The following is an 18915-nucleotide window of genomic DNA, read 5'->3' on the forward strand; positions in this document are numbered from 1 at the left end:
CGAACGCCAGGAGCGGTTCACAGCCGAGGAGACCGACGTTCTCATCATGGCCGTAAAAGACAGAGAAGTGACATTGTATGGGGATGATGGGAGAAACCCACCCAAATAAGCTTCGGTTAAACAGGCGTATAATAATTTGGGTAAATGTAAGCTAGATTTCACATCTTCATGGACACAACAATGATTTCCCTCGTGTGTTAATATTTTTCCTTGTAATAATGATTTGCAAAAATTAAACCGGCTGCGTTTGTTTAGATTAGAGAATCAAAGTGTATGCCCGTTATTCACACGCTACATAATGGCCAAGCATGCGCCTTTAAAATACCATATGACTAACGCGCAATGTGCCACTGTCTTTAGACTAGGTTTTTCCTGGTCAGTGGCGGAATTGTTTTCTGAATCTGCAAAATAGCATCAGGGAGCATTTGCGCTGGAACACGCCTCCTCTTTTCGCTGAACCGCCCCCGGGAACGCAAATCCATTCCCCAATTTACCGACGTGCATCTGTGGAGGAAAAAGTCCGCTGTGCACGGGTGCAAAATAGGAATGATACATGCATCGGTGTACAAAGTCAATAGGGTATATGTCGTATATTCGTCGCATGACGAAACCGGAAACCTGGTCTCATCGCATCCGCTTGTCATAGAAAGTGTTAACAGCCGTATGAACTGACGCCGATATCTATGGAATTTTAAGGTAATCAGCTAACCTAATCTTACTTTGTTATTGGCGTTTTATTCTATTTAAATATCTTAACGTTAGTGTGAAGATTTTTTTTTTTTTTTTACTTTTAAATATCGATCTTCACATGCGAGGGACATTGGTTATGATCATCTTTGCTCGCTCCTTTTAAGTTACCTTGAGTAAAACAGTAAAAAAATGCATGAAGCACATACAAAAGACCTGAACCGGAAGCGATGCGTTCTGTTTTCCGGTTTCGTAATGCGACGTTCGACATATACCCTATTGCGCTGGGTGCAAGATAGGGCCCACACAGTATGTATAATATACTTATAAATATAATAATATATACACCCATATTATATAAACAAATTTGTATCGATTTGACAGCAGTAGTTTTTATGTTTTATTTGTTTGTTATTTTAAATATCACAATATATTTTTTATTATATTTTTATTTTTAATATTTCATTTATTTTTATGTCAGTTATTGTTGAAGTAATTTCAATAACTATTCAAATTTAGTATTAGTTATTTATTTATTTCAAATTCAACTTATTTATCTATGGCCACGTACACACTGCAGCTAAATTTGGTTGTTAATTCACCTTAGTGCTCAATCCTGTTCTACACACAGTTCAGTCATTTACGGGAGTGACAATAAAAAAAAACATTTTATTTCAGTGAGTTGACGAGACATACATTTTCATCTATTGTAACTATGTACACACAACAAAATGACTAAATATTTAACTAAAATTCAAAATCAAATGAAACCAGAAAATGTAAAATAAAGATTTATTCAAAATATTAACAAAAACTATAATAGTACCTCTATGATTCTAAAATAACACTGCCCAACATTTCGTCTTGGTGCGAACAGGCCTATCACTGTTGTTATTGTTATTGAGGTGGACTCTTGTGACTTTGGGCAGTTTAAGGAGGTCATTGGCGTCTCCAGAGATTATTTAGACCATCAGTTTTTTTTGGGCAAGTGACATTCCAAGTTTCTTCTTCTTAAAGGGGCTATATGGAACTTTTTCCCCAAAATAAACGAAACAATAGCCTTTTTATTTTACCATTTATGACTCAAACATCTCCTGATGAGCATACTGACACCTTGTCTGCTCACAGTGGGTGCACCTATAAGCCTGTATCCTATTTTTCCTATTTTCTGTCGGGTCGGATTTTTCCCGCGCTGTCTGCGGATGTGACGTCAAGCGCGTTCATATTAAACGTTTCAGATCACTCAGAACACTTATCTCAAACAATATATGTATTTGACTGTTTTTACCTCTGTAAACATAATGTTGACCTGACCTCCTTGCAGCAGATGACTTGTGAAGTGTGCACGTACGAGCGAGCAGAAAGGAAGAGCAGTTCTGTTTTTTGGCCACAGGTGTCAGTCGCGAGTTTAAATTTCAGAAAAACGCATATAGCCTCTTTAAAAAGAAAAACATTGGTATTTTTGCAAAAAGATCTTATGCCATAAGCATAAGGCTGAATTTTTTGTACTTTGCTGGTGCCTTGACATTATTCTTTCATTCATACTGCCCAGTGCTCCCTCTTTCCCCGAATCCCACTGGGGTATCTGTATCGCTCTCAAAGGTCAACCATTTATAACAGGAAATAGACCATGTCCGAGCCAAAGGGAACACACCATGTAGACGTTCTGGAACAATATTTGCTTTTGATGGAGTGTTTTATGGTTTTAGGGTATATTGTTTGTGTGTGTTTAATGGAGGTGGTTGCTGTATTGATTTCTCTGCCCTGAGGTCAGTAATGGCTGCGGGGTTGACCGTCTCAGTGGGTGTGACTACTCCCATACATACAGATTGCCTGACCACTCTCTCCTTCCTGTCTAGGAATGTGTTTGTAGATATAAGGCCAAACAGAAGAAATTAATAGATCATTATTGTATTAGTTTTGTGTCAAGTGCCCTCCAGATTTGGTGTGTGTGTGTGTGTGTGTGTGTGTGTGTGCGTGCGTGTGTGTGTGTGTGTGTGTGTGTGTGTGTGTGTGTGTGTGTGTGTGTGTGTGTGTGTGTGTGTGTGTGTGTGTGTGTGTGTGTGTGTGTGTGTGTGTGTGTGTGTGTGTGTGTGTGTGTGTGTGTGTGTGTGTGAGAGAGAGAGAGAGAGCAGGAACATGACACAGAGGAAGCCTGTAAAAAAAAAAAAATCATTATCAGTTATTGGTTGATATAAAGGATTTTTTTAATGTATCGCATTGGTCAGTAATGCATACCTTATCATGAGGTTAATACAGAAAAAAATTGACTCTTTATAGTACTTTATTGAAGCATATTGTAAAGAGTGCTTTCTTATAATAGAAGAAATCAGCCATAACAAGAAAATAATGATCTTCTGTTAACTTATCGGTTTCTCATCAAATTCTTCCAAGAACACTTTATCTGCATCGGTGCACATTAATTTTAAAGCTCTTTTCTTACTGAATGGCAACAATTTTCTCATTTTCTTCCTTTATTGTATTCTTCTACATTTATTTGGGTATTAAAAACCATATAACAGAGACACTGAATTTGGTGGGATGGAGCCACCCGCTACTCAGGCAATTACACACCCCTTCAACTCTAAGTGCCACTTTAATGTAAGTTCATATCAATTTTCACAAACTCTAGAAGTTTGTTCTCAAAAACATCCACAGGATTTATTCTTTTGACTATTTGGATCATGTTCACACATGAGCTTCAACCTTAATGTTTTCTGCTCTCGGCTATATTATTTTAAAGAAATTTTAGATAAAATATCTATTGATATTCAAATGAAACGTAACTGCTGCCAAGAAAAATGCTGAACTATAGAAGAGCAGTAAAATGTTCCTCTGGGAATGGTGTGCAACTGTGCATTCACCAAAGTGTTCAAACGGACACACACACACACACACACAAATGTTTGACACTCTTCCAAATGACGAATGCTTTTCCTTCTCTATATTTAGGCTTTTACATACACTGTCCTGACTGCATTATAACTGGCACAGATAAGCCCGGGTTCCTCCGAGACACACCGCACCACTTATTATTACTGCCAAGGACGTATGCCGTGTGTGTGAGTGTGAAAGAAATATCCAGGCCACACTAGTACGCATTACAGATTCATGGTTTCCTCTCACCACCATGTACTATGTATGTGTATGTGTGTGTCCGCACATGTACATGTATAAGATCCCACATTGAATCTGACTGTGTTTCCTTTTTTCTTCTATCATCCTTTATGCCACTCTTTTCTGTCTGTCCTTTAATCAGCCCATCTTCATCTCACGTTCTCTCAACATCCTGTCTTTTCTTCTGCGCTCTATATTTTCCCTCTTCTGTCACTCTCACATTATCCGTTCATTCATTCATTCACTCCCCCTCCAGAACTCCCTTTCTTCTCTCTCTCTTTCTCTATTTCCTCCATCTATGTTCCCTCAGGGGTCTCATTTCCATCCCAGTAACTGCCAATAGCTGATCAGTTTCTTCCACCCCCCCTCGATTCAACCTTCATCCTTTTTTTTTCCTCATCCCTCCATCTATGTTCATCTCTCTTTCTTTAGGAAGGCTAAATCAGTGTGTACTGCACAGCTATTCAGGAGTTGTGAACTTGTGAATTGCTTGTGATGAGAAAGAGAATAGGTGGCACAACATATGTAATATATTGGCATTCAACTAGTTAACACAATGTTCTATTGATTTGTCGTCGCTAACTGCACAGAAAAAAAGAAATAAACCGCATAAAACGTGAACAAATCACTTGACTAGTGAGATTCTTTGTAATGAATAAAAGTTGGTGAATCAGAATAAAGGAATAATTGTTCTGAATAATGAACCGAATTGACTGAGAAAGAGACTGATCAGCACAAAATATATAATATGACCATGATCTGGATTTTTTATAAGCCATGGTATCCATTTAGTTTTAAGCTGAATGTGATGAAGGATAGGTAGAGGAGGCTGTTCTTTCATCTGATCAGTCCATGGCAGTTGGTGGAGATGTTTTGATGAGGTGTCGCTGTACTCCCTTGAGGCCAATTCGACGAAATGACGCACATAGATGAAAGGCAACACCTCACAACACATCTGGAGAGTGTGTGTTTGTGTGTGTTTACTCAAGCTCACCTTGTGAATGTTCTTGATTCCCTGTTTGGTTCCTCATAAGGATTGTGAGATTCAAAAACACTGCCTGGTAATTGTGCTGGGAATTAGAGAGTCTTTAGCATGTTTGCAAGTAAGCTTATGTGCATTTGCAAGTTTTTTTTTATGGTGAATCACTTTATCGTTAAATACTCTTGCTTGCAATTTGATTTAATGTGCGTCTCTGGTACCCAGCAAGCAATACTAGCCTTCGTTTTACCGTCAGGTGACAGGTTAACTATAGACCCCATATTGTCCGGTTATGAGTAACCCAACCCACTTAGGCCGACTCTTGGGCCGACTCTTTTCTCCCTCTACATCAATGATGTGGCTCTTGCTGCTGGTGACTCTCAGATCCATCTTTATGCAGACGACACCATCCTGTACACGTCAGGCCCTTCGTTAGATACTGTGCTTAAAAATCTTCAGGAGAGTTTCAATTCTATTCAATATTCCTTTCAAAATCTTCAGTTATTATTAAACTCTGGTAAAACTAAGTGTATGCTTTTCAATCGTTCGCGGCCAACACCTGCTTGTCTACCTAACATCACTACGCTGGATGGGTCTGAGCTAGAATATGTTGATACATATAAATATCTAGGTGTCTTGTTAGACGGTTCTCTCTCCTTCCAGCCGCACATTAACAAACTAAGATCTAAAATTAAATCTAGAATTGGCTTTCTTTTCCGCAACAGGGCCTCTTTTACTTATGCTGCCAAACTGGCTTTGGTGAAAATGACTATCATTCCAATGTTTGACTTTGGTGATGTCATTTATAGAATTGCCTCAAATTCTCTGCTGAAAAAACTGGACGTTATCTATCATAGCGTCATACGTTTTGTTACAAATGCTCCTTACAACACCCACCACTGCGAGCTCTATGCACTAGCTGGTTGGCCGTCATTAACTGTGCGACGTTTAACCCATTGGTATCAACTTATTTACAAGTCTTTGCTTGGTAAAGTCCCGCTGTACTTAAGCGGTCTAGTTACTATTGCTGTACCTACTCGCAGTTTACGATCTAGTAGGTTTATTGCCTTAGTCACCCCGAAAGTCTGCACAACATTCGGCCGCCAATCATTCCAGTTTTCAGCTGCCAATGACTGGAATGAATTACAAAAAACTTTAAAACTTGAAAAACTCATATCACCAGTTGCTTTTAAACTACTCCTTTCTGAACATCTGACCGATCTATGTACCTGTTAATTGCCTCCAATCTTTTCTCTTTTATGCTATATCCGCTTTGCACAGTGGATTTTTTTCACCTGCACTACTGTCATACTTGCTGAGTTTCTTGACTTATTGGTAGATATATTTTAATAAGATACATTATATATCCAGTAAAATAATTATTTTTAATCTTAAAATACTCTCGCTAAGTCTTAATTATGTTGCTTAACAGACTCGCATATATCTCATCCTGTTTTGACCCTATATTGTCCTATTGTGTTCACTGTAATTTGTAAATTTGCACTCTTGTTCTGTGTATTTATTATGTAACATTGTTGTCTTGCACATGTTTTTGCCTTATCTTGGCCAGGTCGCCGTTGTAAATGAGAATTTGTTCTCAATCGGCCTACCTGGTAAAATAAAGGTAAAATAAAAAAAAAAAAAAAAAAAAAAAAAAAAAAAACTTAGCCAAAATAAACTTGAATTTGGTTACTTGTCGTTTTTTGCCAAAATAAGTTGTTATTCCATCATGAAAGCAAAGTCAACTGATTACAAGGTGTTTGGTATCATTTCTTTGACATATTATCTAATTGATGACTAGTCTTTTCTTGGGCTATGGTTTAGAGTTTAGAGAGCATTTTAACACTATTAAATGTTCACCAAAAGCCCAAATTTTGCCTTGTTTTAGCCTAGACATCAGGGCTGTGTTTGGACCGCTATTAGACATCTTTTAAATGCAAAATTGCTTGCTGGGAACAGTGGTCCCAATTATTTTGTTACCTAATGCGATGGCAATCTTTTTTGGGGCATTGCATGTTAGAGATGTTGTAAGTGATAAAGGTTATTCTATTTATATATAACACATCATTCATAATATTTTTTTTAAAGGCAGCAGAAAATATGACCAAAGCCAGAAGACTTTTCACCCCATCCAGAGTCATGAAAAGAACTATAAACAAGGAGTTGACTTGCTTGCTTGAACACAGCACGTTCTCCCGCAGACAGAGTCTAGTTACAGTTTTGGACACGGCTGTATTATTGAAAGTATGAAATATTGTCATTAATCTTGCAATGCAACTTTTCTCACTGACTTGGCAAAGACGTCACAACATCCAGTAATATGCTGCTTGAGTTACACACTTTCTTTTACAGCGGTTTTAGGATAGTAATTTTAGTTAAAGGATAAGTTCGGTATTTTACACTTAAAGCCCTGTTTTCAGATCGTTTCTGATTAAATAGAACGGTTAAGATTAAAATTTGAAACTCACCGAGTGGTCAGGGGATTTCACTGATATGCTCACACAAAAATCGCTGCAAAAGATGCTTTCCAACAGGTTTATCATAGTTTTTGTATTGGATGTGCTGTGAGGTACGGTATTACAAAAACTACGATAAAACCTGTTGGAAAGAAACAATCTGAAAACAGGGCTTTAAGTGTAAAATACCGAACTTGTCCTTTAAATAAAAGAAATGAATGAGATATTCTACTGCATTTCTAGGTCACTAATCAAATAAGCAATATATATATATATATATATTGACCCCGCAGTATCAATATTTATTGATACTGGACCCCGCAGTATCAATAAACAGACAAGTTCATGTTTGCCACAAGGAAAAATACTCAATAATTAAAACGCAATTTCCGTTCTAATATCAAAGTAGTGCTTAGTATGCAGTGAGGTTTTATTTCTCATGTCAGATGTCACAGTCATTAACCACATCTTTTAGCTGCAGGCAGCTCACAAATCAACACCAGACGTCACAAATCAGTGGGTTCCTTAAGGCTCTGCACAACCCAGTAGAGCTGAGATCTCATGTCTGCAGATACATTTCGCTTCCAGTTGAGAATTTTAATGAAATTGTTAATTTTATGGTTTCATAAAATAATCATGCATCGCAAGAACTGAGAGATGATTATAAAATTGGATTGCAATGATGTACCGAAATCACATGCCTTTGGCAAGATTTGTTGATCTCTAAACACAGTGTGTGTGTTTGTGTTTTGTAGCTGGCTCAGGATGAGGGAAGTCCAGTGCGGGGTTTCGCTGTTGTGGAGTATGAGACGGCGGAGCAGGCTGAAGCCATGCTGCTGGAGATGGACAGACAGCTGATCCAGGGTCAGGAGATACGCCTGTCTCTCTGTCCCCCAGGAACCTCTGGACGCAGCACTCTCGCCGCCCTCATCGCTGCTCAGGGTGTGGTGAGTGACGCGCACAATCACAGGGGACAAGTGCCATTGTCTTTACCGTCACAGCAAGCAACGAGAGCGTTTCCCACACATTCATGCAGAAGCATTAACGCACACACACATGCATGTGTGAAACAGCAGTGGTGACAGTTTAATTACAGTATTCATACAAACCCTGCTGTTTCAGACATCTCCAGACCTCCGCTGCATTTCCGAGGCCTGAAATAAACCACAGGGCTATTTTCATCACGCTGGACAGATCCACATGAACCAGCAGTCTGTCTAAAACAACACTGTCCTGAAGATACTGTCAGTGGTGTTGAGCGTTAACTGATCTTCTTCAACGCAATGGTTTTGCTTCGGGACTCAGATTATAGTTTGAGTGTTTGGTTTCTAAACATTTCTTTAATTTTGTTGGTTTCTTGCTCTCAGCACCCAATAATTCACTACATAATACACATTGTGGTAGACACAAACCATGTTTATTTTTTTGCTGCTGGTGAATATGTATTTAATGCAGTCTAGTTCACATTTTCGTATAATCGTCTAGTAAGATAAAAGTAAAGAAAGCAGAAAAGTAAGCATACAGTATTTAGTTTTCTGTTCATGATAAAGAGATTCAATTTGAGCTCTTAATTCCCCCCTTGTTCTTAATAGTCTTAAAAATATTTTTTTATATATATTTATATAATCATGTTATACAGTGTTTTATAATAATAATAAAAAAACATTTAATATATACACTACCATTCAAAAGTTTGTTTGATTTAGATTTTTTTTAGCACAACTGAATACAGCCTAGCCTACATACACAACATCACTCTGTTATGTTCCTTCATGTCTCAGATAATGGTTCTCATTGATGTTTTGTTAGAACGTAGATTTTTTTTTTTTGTCTGGCATTTCAAATGTAACATTTCATTTTGAATGTGGGCGTTAATTCTGCCGAATTCAGTATATTGTTGGCAGAGCAGTTTGCTACATCCGAACATTGATTGATTTCATTGTTCAGCTTTTCGCTTCTAGTGGACAATAACATATCTGACTACCGTTATCTTTTTACATTTTACATTATACAGGAGCTTTTATCCAAAGTGACTTTCAGTAGAGGAGCATAAGCAATTTGTCACAGATTCTCCGTATACAATGCCACATATATTAGAAAGCTAGATTAGGAAACAAGCGAGAGAAGAGGTGAAATGCAGAGAAGAGAAAGAAGAGGATTTTTGGTTATTTTTTAAAGTTGGTTATATGTTTAAAGACCCCATGAAATTATTTTATGAAAACAATGTGCATCCACATTATTAATATTATGTTGGACATGTCCTAATGAAACAGTAAAATGAAGTAGGACATATCAAAGATCTTATCCTTATACTGTAGCTAATAGCCTTTTGAGCCAATAGTCAGAGGCAGGTGGTATTATGACATTTTCATTCTAGATCATTTTATTGTACAAGATTTTGTATACGCTCCTGTGTGCAAGTCATCAATATTTTTGGTCTATTTTTTCAGTGAAGAATTCATATTTGTGGGCAATTTGATCAACTTTTAGGAGTATAAAAGCATATAGATGCTAACAAATACGAACCGAAAGCCACAAACTGCTATTTTGATTTCATGGGGTCTTTAATGCCATGCTTTTTGTCTCCTCTCCTCCCTCCTTTCTCTTTCTCCTCCACTCTTTCTCTCTCCCTTACTTCTCCTTTTTCCTCTGAAAAATATCAAGCCAAATAGAGCAAATGCAAGCTGACATTTCTCAAGAAGTCCACCCATCCGAGCCACAGGCATCTCTGTACTCTGTCTGTCTCTGAGACCCGCCTACCCTCTCATACACAGACTGCGAGGGCACAAGCTTTCCCTTCAGTCTGACGGGCCATTGCTTTTGTGTGTAAGTGTAGTCATATAATTTTAGCACTAGCTTGGGGACTAGCAGGTGTCTGCACTTGTCTTCCTGACTGGTTAGTGCTCCGGGAGCTCATACGCAAGACCGTATGCCTACTGGTTATATATCAGTCATGTTCAATGATTCTACTGTGCCTCAGTTATTGTCATTTGCGCGTGAATTGAAATAGAGTTTGTTCAGGGTGCTACTTATAGTTACAGAGCTTAATTTTGGTCTCATCTGACCACAGCACATTAGATGTTCATTGGCAAACTTCAGATGGGCTTGAACATGTGCCTTCTTGAGCAAGGGGACCTTGTGGCCGCTGCAGGATTTCAATCTATTGCGGCGTAGTGTGTTACCAATTGCTGCTTGGTGACTGTGGTCCCAACTGCCTTGATCATTAACAAGCTCCTCCCGTGTAGTTCTGGGCTGATCCCGCACCTTTCTCATGATCATCCTTGCCTCATGAGGCAAGATCTTGCATGGAGCTACAGACCGAGGGCGATTGATGGTTATTTTGTATTTCTTCCATTTCCGTAGCCCATAGCCATATTTTCTTGTAGCCCATTCCAGCCTTGTGCAGGTCTCCAATCTTGTCCCTGATGTCCTTTGACAGCTCTTTGGTTTTGCCCATGCTTGGTGGAGAGGATGGAATGGAAGATACAGGTTCTGTGGACTGGTTTCTTTTATATACACTACGAGCTGGCATTAGGAGTACTTTTTTTAAAGTGACAGAACTAATCTGTGTTTCACATTGGCACATAACCAGTCTGTGGGAGGCAGAATTCTTGCTGGTTGGTTGGGGATCAAATACTTATTTCACTCGATCAAAAGCTAATCAATTTACAACCTTTATATAATGTGTTTCTCTGGATTTTTTGGTTGATATTCTGTCTCTGTCTGTTCAAATAAACCTACCATAAAAAATTATAGACGCTTCATTTCTTTGTAAGTGGGCGAACTTACAAAATCAGCAGGGGATCAAATAATTATTTCCCCCACTGTATTACTTGGCATCATAGTCATTTTCATGCACAATTATGTCTGTTAAAATGTATTGTTAAAATGTGATTTTCCATATTAGTTGTTATTATCATTCTGTCCTATTTTACCTTTCATTTGATGGCAGAATGCACATGTAGAGCTTTTCCAGTGCAGCGGTACAGTTATCACTTGATATTTTCTTGTAATGATGTAGGCAGGGAACTACTTGCGTGCACGATTTAGTTTTAATCCAAATGTGTGATGCCAGTTTTGGTATTGAAACGTGCATCCCTAATTATTTTATATTTGTATTATATCTCTAAAATGCGCTGAAATGGTGAAGAATTAGTGCTTCATACACTATCTGATCTCTTATTTCATAATATTTGCTTTATTTTTATATCTGTTCTGTCAGTTATTTAAGAACTCAAATTTGAGAAAACGTGAGATTAGTATAAACCACCTGATGTTTTTGTTCCAGTGTTTATGGATTTAATAAATTTTCTAATGGTGTGGAAAATAGAGAATTAGTAGTTTATTTGTAGTATGGTAATTAGTAATTTGTAGTTTATGGCTCTTTGGAAGTAGAGCGTTCTGCTAACCCATCTCTGAAGCTCAAGGCAGGGGGCATGATGGGACACGGCCCTGCTTTTGTCATCCTTATAAAGAGATAGGCCAACTGTCTTCCCAAATACTCCACCCATCTGCTGCTTTACCCAAGGCCACCACCACCACCACGTTCCCCTGATTCTTAAATTATTACGTAGATGTCCTCTCATTCTTGAATATGTTATTACATCCTTGGCTTCACCCATTCCAGTATGAAAGCACCAGTGTGTGTGTGTGTGTGTGTGTGTGTGTGTGTGTGTGTGTGTGTGTGTGTGTGTGTGTGTGTGTGTGTGTGTGTGTGTGTGTGTGTGTGTGTGTGTGTGTGTGTGTGTGTGTGTGTGTGTGTGTGTGTGTGTGTGTGTGTGTGTGTGTGTGTGTGTGTGTGTGTGTGTGTGTGTGTGTGTGTGTGTACAAGTGTGTGGGGGAGTAGTAGTCAGCAGATGGAGTTGGAGTGTGTTGGGATGGATCCACACCTCTAGCAGACATCAGAGATCTAATCAGGGGTTCCGCATGTCTGCAAGCGTCTCCCCCATGCCAACAAATACTCACGGTCACACATGCTCACTCACCGCTGGGACATAAACATTCCAGATAAACATTTGACAAGACATCAAATATGAAAAGAAAACTAAAAACTAAAACAAACAAAAAAAACATCATAACCCTATAAAGCCCACTGAACCATATTTCATACGCATATTATTTGATATATTTCTAAAGCCTCTAAATTATAGAGATGATCAGAAAAACCTGTTGTTCACAATCTGCTACATGCCTAATCCTTTTAAAATGTGAGGCTTCTGGGGAGGGTTTATTGTTTATCCCAGTCATCATTGTATTGCACTATACTGTATGTTTTGCCCCCCAAAATAAAAACTAGAGAGCTTTTATCATGAAGTAAGCATTTAAATATCATCTTACTAAGATTTTTGGGGAATTTATAGAGTGACAACTGATAGTTATATGCATTTTATGTAAATAGTTTGCTATACTCTTATGAAGATCTCACTGATTTACATTACAATCTATCAGAATTTAATCTATCTCTAATTTAATATGAGCAACCACCAATTGCATATCTTTGCTCAAATGAAGCCTCTGAATAAAACGTGTTTTTTGACCTCCATATTCTATCATACTACTACTGTTCATGGGTCATAAGAGCCTGATGCAAAGCATATCCAAGCAATTATTATTGTTAACACATTTTCTCCATTTTTTTGTCAGTTTAAACATCCTTGAATAAGAATAATTTACTGGGAATCAAAATTGTATAAAATAATTTTAAGTAAGAAATATATCTTCAGTTAAAGTGATATATTTTCTTCTGTGGGCTCTTCTTAATAATAAAATAATGAATTGTTGTTTTATCTTTGTCATATGTGTGTGCTCCTGTAGATGTTGAGCAATAAGAAAGGTTTACTGCCTGAACCCAATCTGGCCCAGTTCCTCAACAGTATGACCAATCCTGCTGCTCTCCAGGTCCTTATGAGACCCTACCCCAACGCCAAACGAGGAGGTAACTCTCTCTCTCTCTCTCTCTCTCTCTTTCTCTCTCTGTGCTGCTCTTAAGTGTCTCTTTACTTATTATTAGCCAAATCATTTATTGAATATTCATGAGTAATACGTTTAAGTATTTTTCAGACAGAGCCAAAAATGTTTCCTGTGAGGATTGTAGTTTTTGAGATGAAATATCTTGCGTGTGTGTGAGTGTGTGTGTGTGTGTAACAGTGATCACCAGTGCTGTAGATTCTGAGCAGATTTTTCCTCTTGATGAAAGCCTAATCATATATTAAAATGAACTGTTCATTGGGTGGGAGAATAAATGAGCTGAGGAAGAAGTGAAGGCCGGAGCTTAAAGAGAACACACAATTACAACACTAAATATAGCACATGATTAAATGTTAAACTTCTCTACCTATTCCGGAGCAACTTGCTATTAGTACTGAAGCTGGAATTTTGGAATGACGAAATCATGGGTCGCCAGTATCGGCCACATACTTTCTGCTGTCCATCTCTCTTATTTTGAGAGCTTACAAGCTCTTTTCACATTATTTCCTCTCTTATTTGTCCCACTCATTTGGTTTATCTAATGGTTTCCCACCAGGAAAGTTTGGCCGACCTCACAATCTCCCCTTCCTGCGTCCACCGTTGACTGCAGCGTTGCTACAGTTAGGAAAAGCACAGCAGGTACCGTACATGCTTTCTCTTTGAATCGCCCACAAGACTGACTTAATGCTGATGGGTGTTTCTTTAACTTTAGGCTCTTATGTTGTATATGTAAGGGTTGGATTTTATTAAATATTTTAACTTCTTTCTATATGTTATATGGTCACATTTTTTTTCCCCTTTTTTGGAAACTTTTATGATGCATTCATCATTTACTTGTGCTACTTTCCAAATGCCTTTTATATATAGATTTGATTGTTTTACCAATGACCCAGACTGGAAATGTGAACCCCCACAAAAAAAAAATATATATATATATATATATATATATTTCTTTTTTAGGTCTATAATAACCTAAACAAAGAATGTAACAAACATAAATCATTTCAGTATTTATTTTTAAAAAATGTATTATGTAGTATTATTATTTATTTATTTTTAAATATGACATCATTTCCACCACAATTAACAATTTTGTTTATTGTGGTTGCTGTCAAAGCTGTTTTGAAAGGTTAATGTATTAGTCTACCAACAGTATGGGTGAAGTGCATGCTTGAAATAAGAAGGTAAATGTCACTTGTGAACAGAATATGTAAAACATTTCTAAATTCAAATTAGTTTGGTTTATATAGATTACAAAAAAATGCTACCAATGGAATAGTTCATTCTGCTGTGATGCATGCTTATCTACTGTTGGACATTGTAAGTAGACGGTCTAAACTAGTGAAAGTTTGAAAGGTTTATTTTAAGTGAGATTCATAAAAAAAATTCCACAAAGCAAAGGTGCTCATAGTTAAAGAAACACCCTAAAGAAATAAAGTTGGTGATCATGGATAAAAAGGTTATAGTACAGCATAGAAGAACACCTAAGAGGGAAATATGTTATGATGAATAGGCAGCTACTTCACAGATAGAAAAGTATGTATAGCAATCTATCTTTCTATCTCTCTTTCTTTCATGCAGTCTGCCATTTTTGGAAACGGTCTTGTTCTGCAGAATCTTCTCCACATGCAGATGGCCCAACAACAGCTTTTACAGATCAAAGACAAGCAAATCACTAATGTGAGTGAAAAGAAATATATCGCCACAGTACACTTACCAGCAAAATAATGCATGTTATACAACAACAGTCTAAATTGTGTTTTTCTGCAAGGATATTATTGGTCTGCAATGCATTAAATCCTTTTGTAAATAATGAGAAAACTGCAGTTTTTGTTCTGAAAGGCATTATTTATATTTATTTATGTATAGAAGTATTAGAACCATACATCCAGCTGGCATTTTTAATGCAAATTTGAGGTTCTGGTTAAAGAATAATAACGCCATCTGTGCTGGAAAATGTACTTAAAAAAATAGAACAATAATACATGCAATAATAACGCTGACATAAATCTCCTTTAATGCATGTGTGTTTTGTCTTGGAATGTGCATTTTTGTAGCCATAATAATCTAATTTTTGTGCACTTCATCTTTCACTTGCTTGTCGCATGACCCTATTGTGGCCTGACTGTTTTTTTTATTTTTTTATCCTTCATTGCTGTCTCATTTGCTCCCAGGTCCAGGGTCTTTTAGGTGACCCATCCCGGCTGCTCCTGCAGAAAGTCCTGGGTCTTCGAACACAGGTTCCTCTGGGGAAGGGGTTGCTGGGAGATTCTCCCACAGGTGAGAGCTTCTGGTCAACCTTGCAGACCTCAAGCCTGGTCCAGAGGTCTCATTCGCTACTGCAGGGAAAGACATTTGCATTGCAAATCCTCAAACTGTTTGAAAGCCCCATTATAAGCAGTGTGAGGCAGCCACTTCAATTAGTAGTTCTTCCTTTGTGCTTTTATACAGACGTGTGTCTGTTTGTGTGTGCAAAGGCATTCATCAAAGCTTTAAACACCTTTGAAGAGTATGTCTTTGTGCAGGGTCATTTCTATTTGAATATCAGTGCCATGCAGGTGTTACAGTGAGGGAGAAATTGAAATACTAAACTATGAAGGTTTTTCCAGAGTATGAACTACCATGCATTGGGTGCAAAAATTTTATTTTATTTTTTTTACTACAAAAGTTTAACAAAGTTCTCTGGTTTTTAGAGTTGGGCCAAGACTCCTCTCCAGTCACATCCCAGGGTGGAAACTCTGGGGCGGGAATGGTGTCACATATACCTGGGCGTTCACATGCGAGTTCCATCTCTGAACAGAACGGAGTCACCGCGACATGCCTGGCTCCGGAGAAACAGCCTGCACCTCCAGGAACCGCGGGTGGATCTTTAAGCTCCCAAACACAGCTTCACAACTTCCTCTCTGGGATTAACACACAAAATCTGGGACCTTTGCTGGGGAGCACAACACACAAAGCTCCAGCCAACCACCACAGTTCAAGTGTGCAGACTAGTAGTGCCGTCACGGTAAGCCTGGTTGCTTTCTGCTTCTCCAATTTCTCACCTCAAGATATGGATATGGTTTCTGCCTGTTAGCAACAAAATATTTATAATTTACATTTAATTTATAGTTAATTATATACTAAATTAATAATTATATTCAACAAGGACACATGAAATTGATCAAAACTAAAGACTTCTACATTTGTTAGAAGAAATTGGATTTTACAGTATTAATGTTTTTACAGTTTTTTTTAAATTGCAGCCTTGATGAGCAATATGTATACAGTATATATAAAACAACAAAGTGGGTGCACTTTTACACTTTGAACACTCAATTCAAACACGCACACACTCGCTTATACAGTACTTGTGATTCTGTCTGAAGTGCTTCTGTCGACCATTTCCATTGTTCTGTCTGGAGGTGTCTTTATTCAGACGCAAGCACTCAGCCACCTAGTCGAGCTCAGAACAGACTCTGACAGAGTTCTGAGCCCTAATGACAGACCACTAGTGCTGCAGGCTCTGATTACTCGTGCATTACTCTACAGAGGCTAATGGAGAGCTCTGTCTTCTATGTGACTGGATTAGAGATGAATACCAGACTCTGTGCCAGTACTTTTCCATTTCATTCCTTCTCTTGGAGTGCTGTTTATTTGTGAAATCTGTGAAAGAAAAAGCAAATATTTTTAAAGGAATGTTTTTCTTCTGTGGATTGGCATGGCAGAGGATTTGGTGCGTGATCGCGAGAAAGTCAAAATCGATCCTCCAGCCCACCCACAAACAAGTTATCAGTAATACTGGTGTGCAATTTTCCTCACGTAATATCCCTAATGTATATATTTATTTACCAATAATAACATATATAATATTATATAGTAATACACTGTACAATAATAGATAATACATTATAAAACGGATAGTTCTGGTACTTGATGCTGATTGGTCGTTAGCCGTGTTTATTTACTTACACAATGTCCTAACCAGATGCAATTGAATGAGACTCCAGCAACAAGAAATGTGCCTGTCCACACCAGACGCGACACGACTATGAGACGCGACAAAATCAATCAAAAATCACTGTGGACGGAGTCTCTCTGCAAGAGAGACTGTGTTGTATTGTGAATATAGTCACAGCCTCTTGTACATTATTGCTTACATAATATTATAATTGATAACCAATAATAGCCCACTTTTTACAAATGCCTGTTATTAAAATCAACTTACAGTACATTAAATTTACCAATCTGCATTATTTATTTTTGAATAGTCAGTTTCACTTACATCTAGCGAATATATTGCAAAAGATGTTTCATGTTATCTTTATAGTCATATGCTCTGAGAAGTTTGGAGAAGTAGCGGACGTTCCATTTCTATATGTGAGCTACTCGGTGATGTACCAGAAGATTAGCATCTAAAAAACTGTAGCATATTGTTTTGCTGCTCTTCTCAACGTATCTCTCTCGCTTTCTTCATCTCTTTCTGTAGAATCAGTCCAGTTGTCAGACGTCTCTGTTGGGAGACCCCCCTAAAGAAGTGAAGTTGCCATCCAACCCGTATCTAAACCTGGCTAGTGTGCTTCCTGGAGTGGTACTACAAGGTACGTGCACGATCAGAACGGCACACACTGAAGATGACTCACTTCTGCCAGACCTTGGAATGTATCTCTTCTCTGTCAGCTCTCTATTTTCAACTATAATATTTACAATGTACGGCTGTCTTGTCTCTCCCTGCTCAAGGCCACAGCCAGATGGGCTGCAGCCCACTCCAGCAGAGAAGATAAAGACTGTCTGTATGAGAGATGTTCTAAATAGGTGTCCCTGAACAGGCCATGATTTACATCAGTATTTTTGTGTCTCCTTTAGCACCCTGCAACAATAAACCGCAGACTGTGCAGGCGCACACTGGGACATACAACGCAGTCCTGCCGCCTAACACCCACCCACCCAGTCAATACAGCGCAGAGACCACTCCTGCAGAATACACTCAACAATACACTCAGCAATACACACAGGTAACTACAACACTTGCAATACAATATGTGAAAATGCACACAGATTGATCAAAAGTGACAGCAAAGACATTTACACAGAAGATTTATATTTCTCTTTTTTAAAACTTTTTGTTCATTAAATAATCTTGACAAATATTTTTGTTGAACCCTGGATAGGTTTAGCAGCACAACTGTTTTCAACATTGATAATAACAAAAAATGTTTCTTGAGCAAAGAAATCAGCATATTAGAATGATTTCTGAAGGAGCATGTGACACTGAAGACTGGAGTAATATACTAATAAAATGTAGTTGTATACAATACACACCCAGCTAACAGGGAACATTCTCAGAACTTTAGCTAACCTTCTGGCATGGTTCTCTCAAAATGATGAGCAAACGTTCTTAACATTAACATTAACCAGTAACATTAATGTTCATTCAAAGCTTTCTGGTCATTACTAATGTTCTCAAAATGTTAGCACAAAAACGTTATTTGTAATTCGTTCATGGAACACAAAAGAAGATATTTTGAAGAATGTTGGTAACCAAGACAGTTGATGGTAGCCATTGACTTCCATAGTATTTTTTTTTCTCCATACTATGTAAGTCAATGGGGTACATCAACTATTTGCCGACCAACATTCTTCCAAATATATTTTGTGTTCAGCAGAAGAAAGAAATTCATACATGTTTGGAACAACTTGAGGGTGAGTAAATGATGGCATTATAATTTT

General features: G+C 37.9%; 1 protein-coding gene across 1 annotated transcript in view; it reads left to right on the forward strand.

Moving 5' to 3' along the window:
• Positions 1-18915, forward strand: part of raver2 (ribonucleoprotein, PTB-binding 2) — a 73083-nt gene that overhangs the window by 43487 nt on the left and 10681 nt on the right. The window contains exons 4-11 of the mRNA XM_079629178.1: positions 7995-8186; positions 13054-13174; positions 13763-13845; positions 14788-14886; positions 15381-15486; positions 15900-16213; positions 17675-17786; positions 18052-18200. Coding sequence (XP_079485304.1) covers positions 7995-8186; positions 13054-13174; positions 13763-13845; positions 14788-14886; positions 15381-15486; positions 15900-16213; positions 17675-17786; positions 18052-18200 — 1176 coding nt within the window. The remainder of the gene's footprint in view (positions 1-7994; positions 8187-13053; positions 13175-13762; positions 13846-14787; positions 14887-15380; positions 15487-15899; positions 16214-17674; positions 17787-18051; positions 18201-18915) is intronic.

This window comes from Phoxinus phoxinus (genome assembly GCF_949152265.1).
Source record: "Phoxinus phoxinus genome assembly, chromosome: 11".
Taxonomy (NCBI): domain Eukaryota; kingdom Metazoa; phylum Chordata; class Actinopteri; order Cypriniformes; family Leuciscidae; genus Phoxinus; species Phoxinus phoxinus.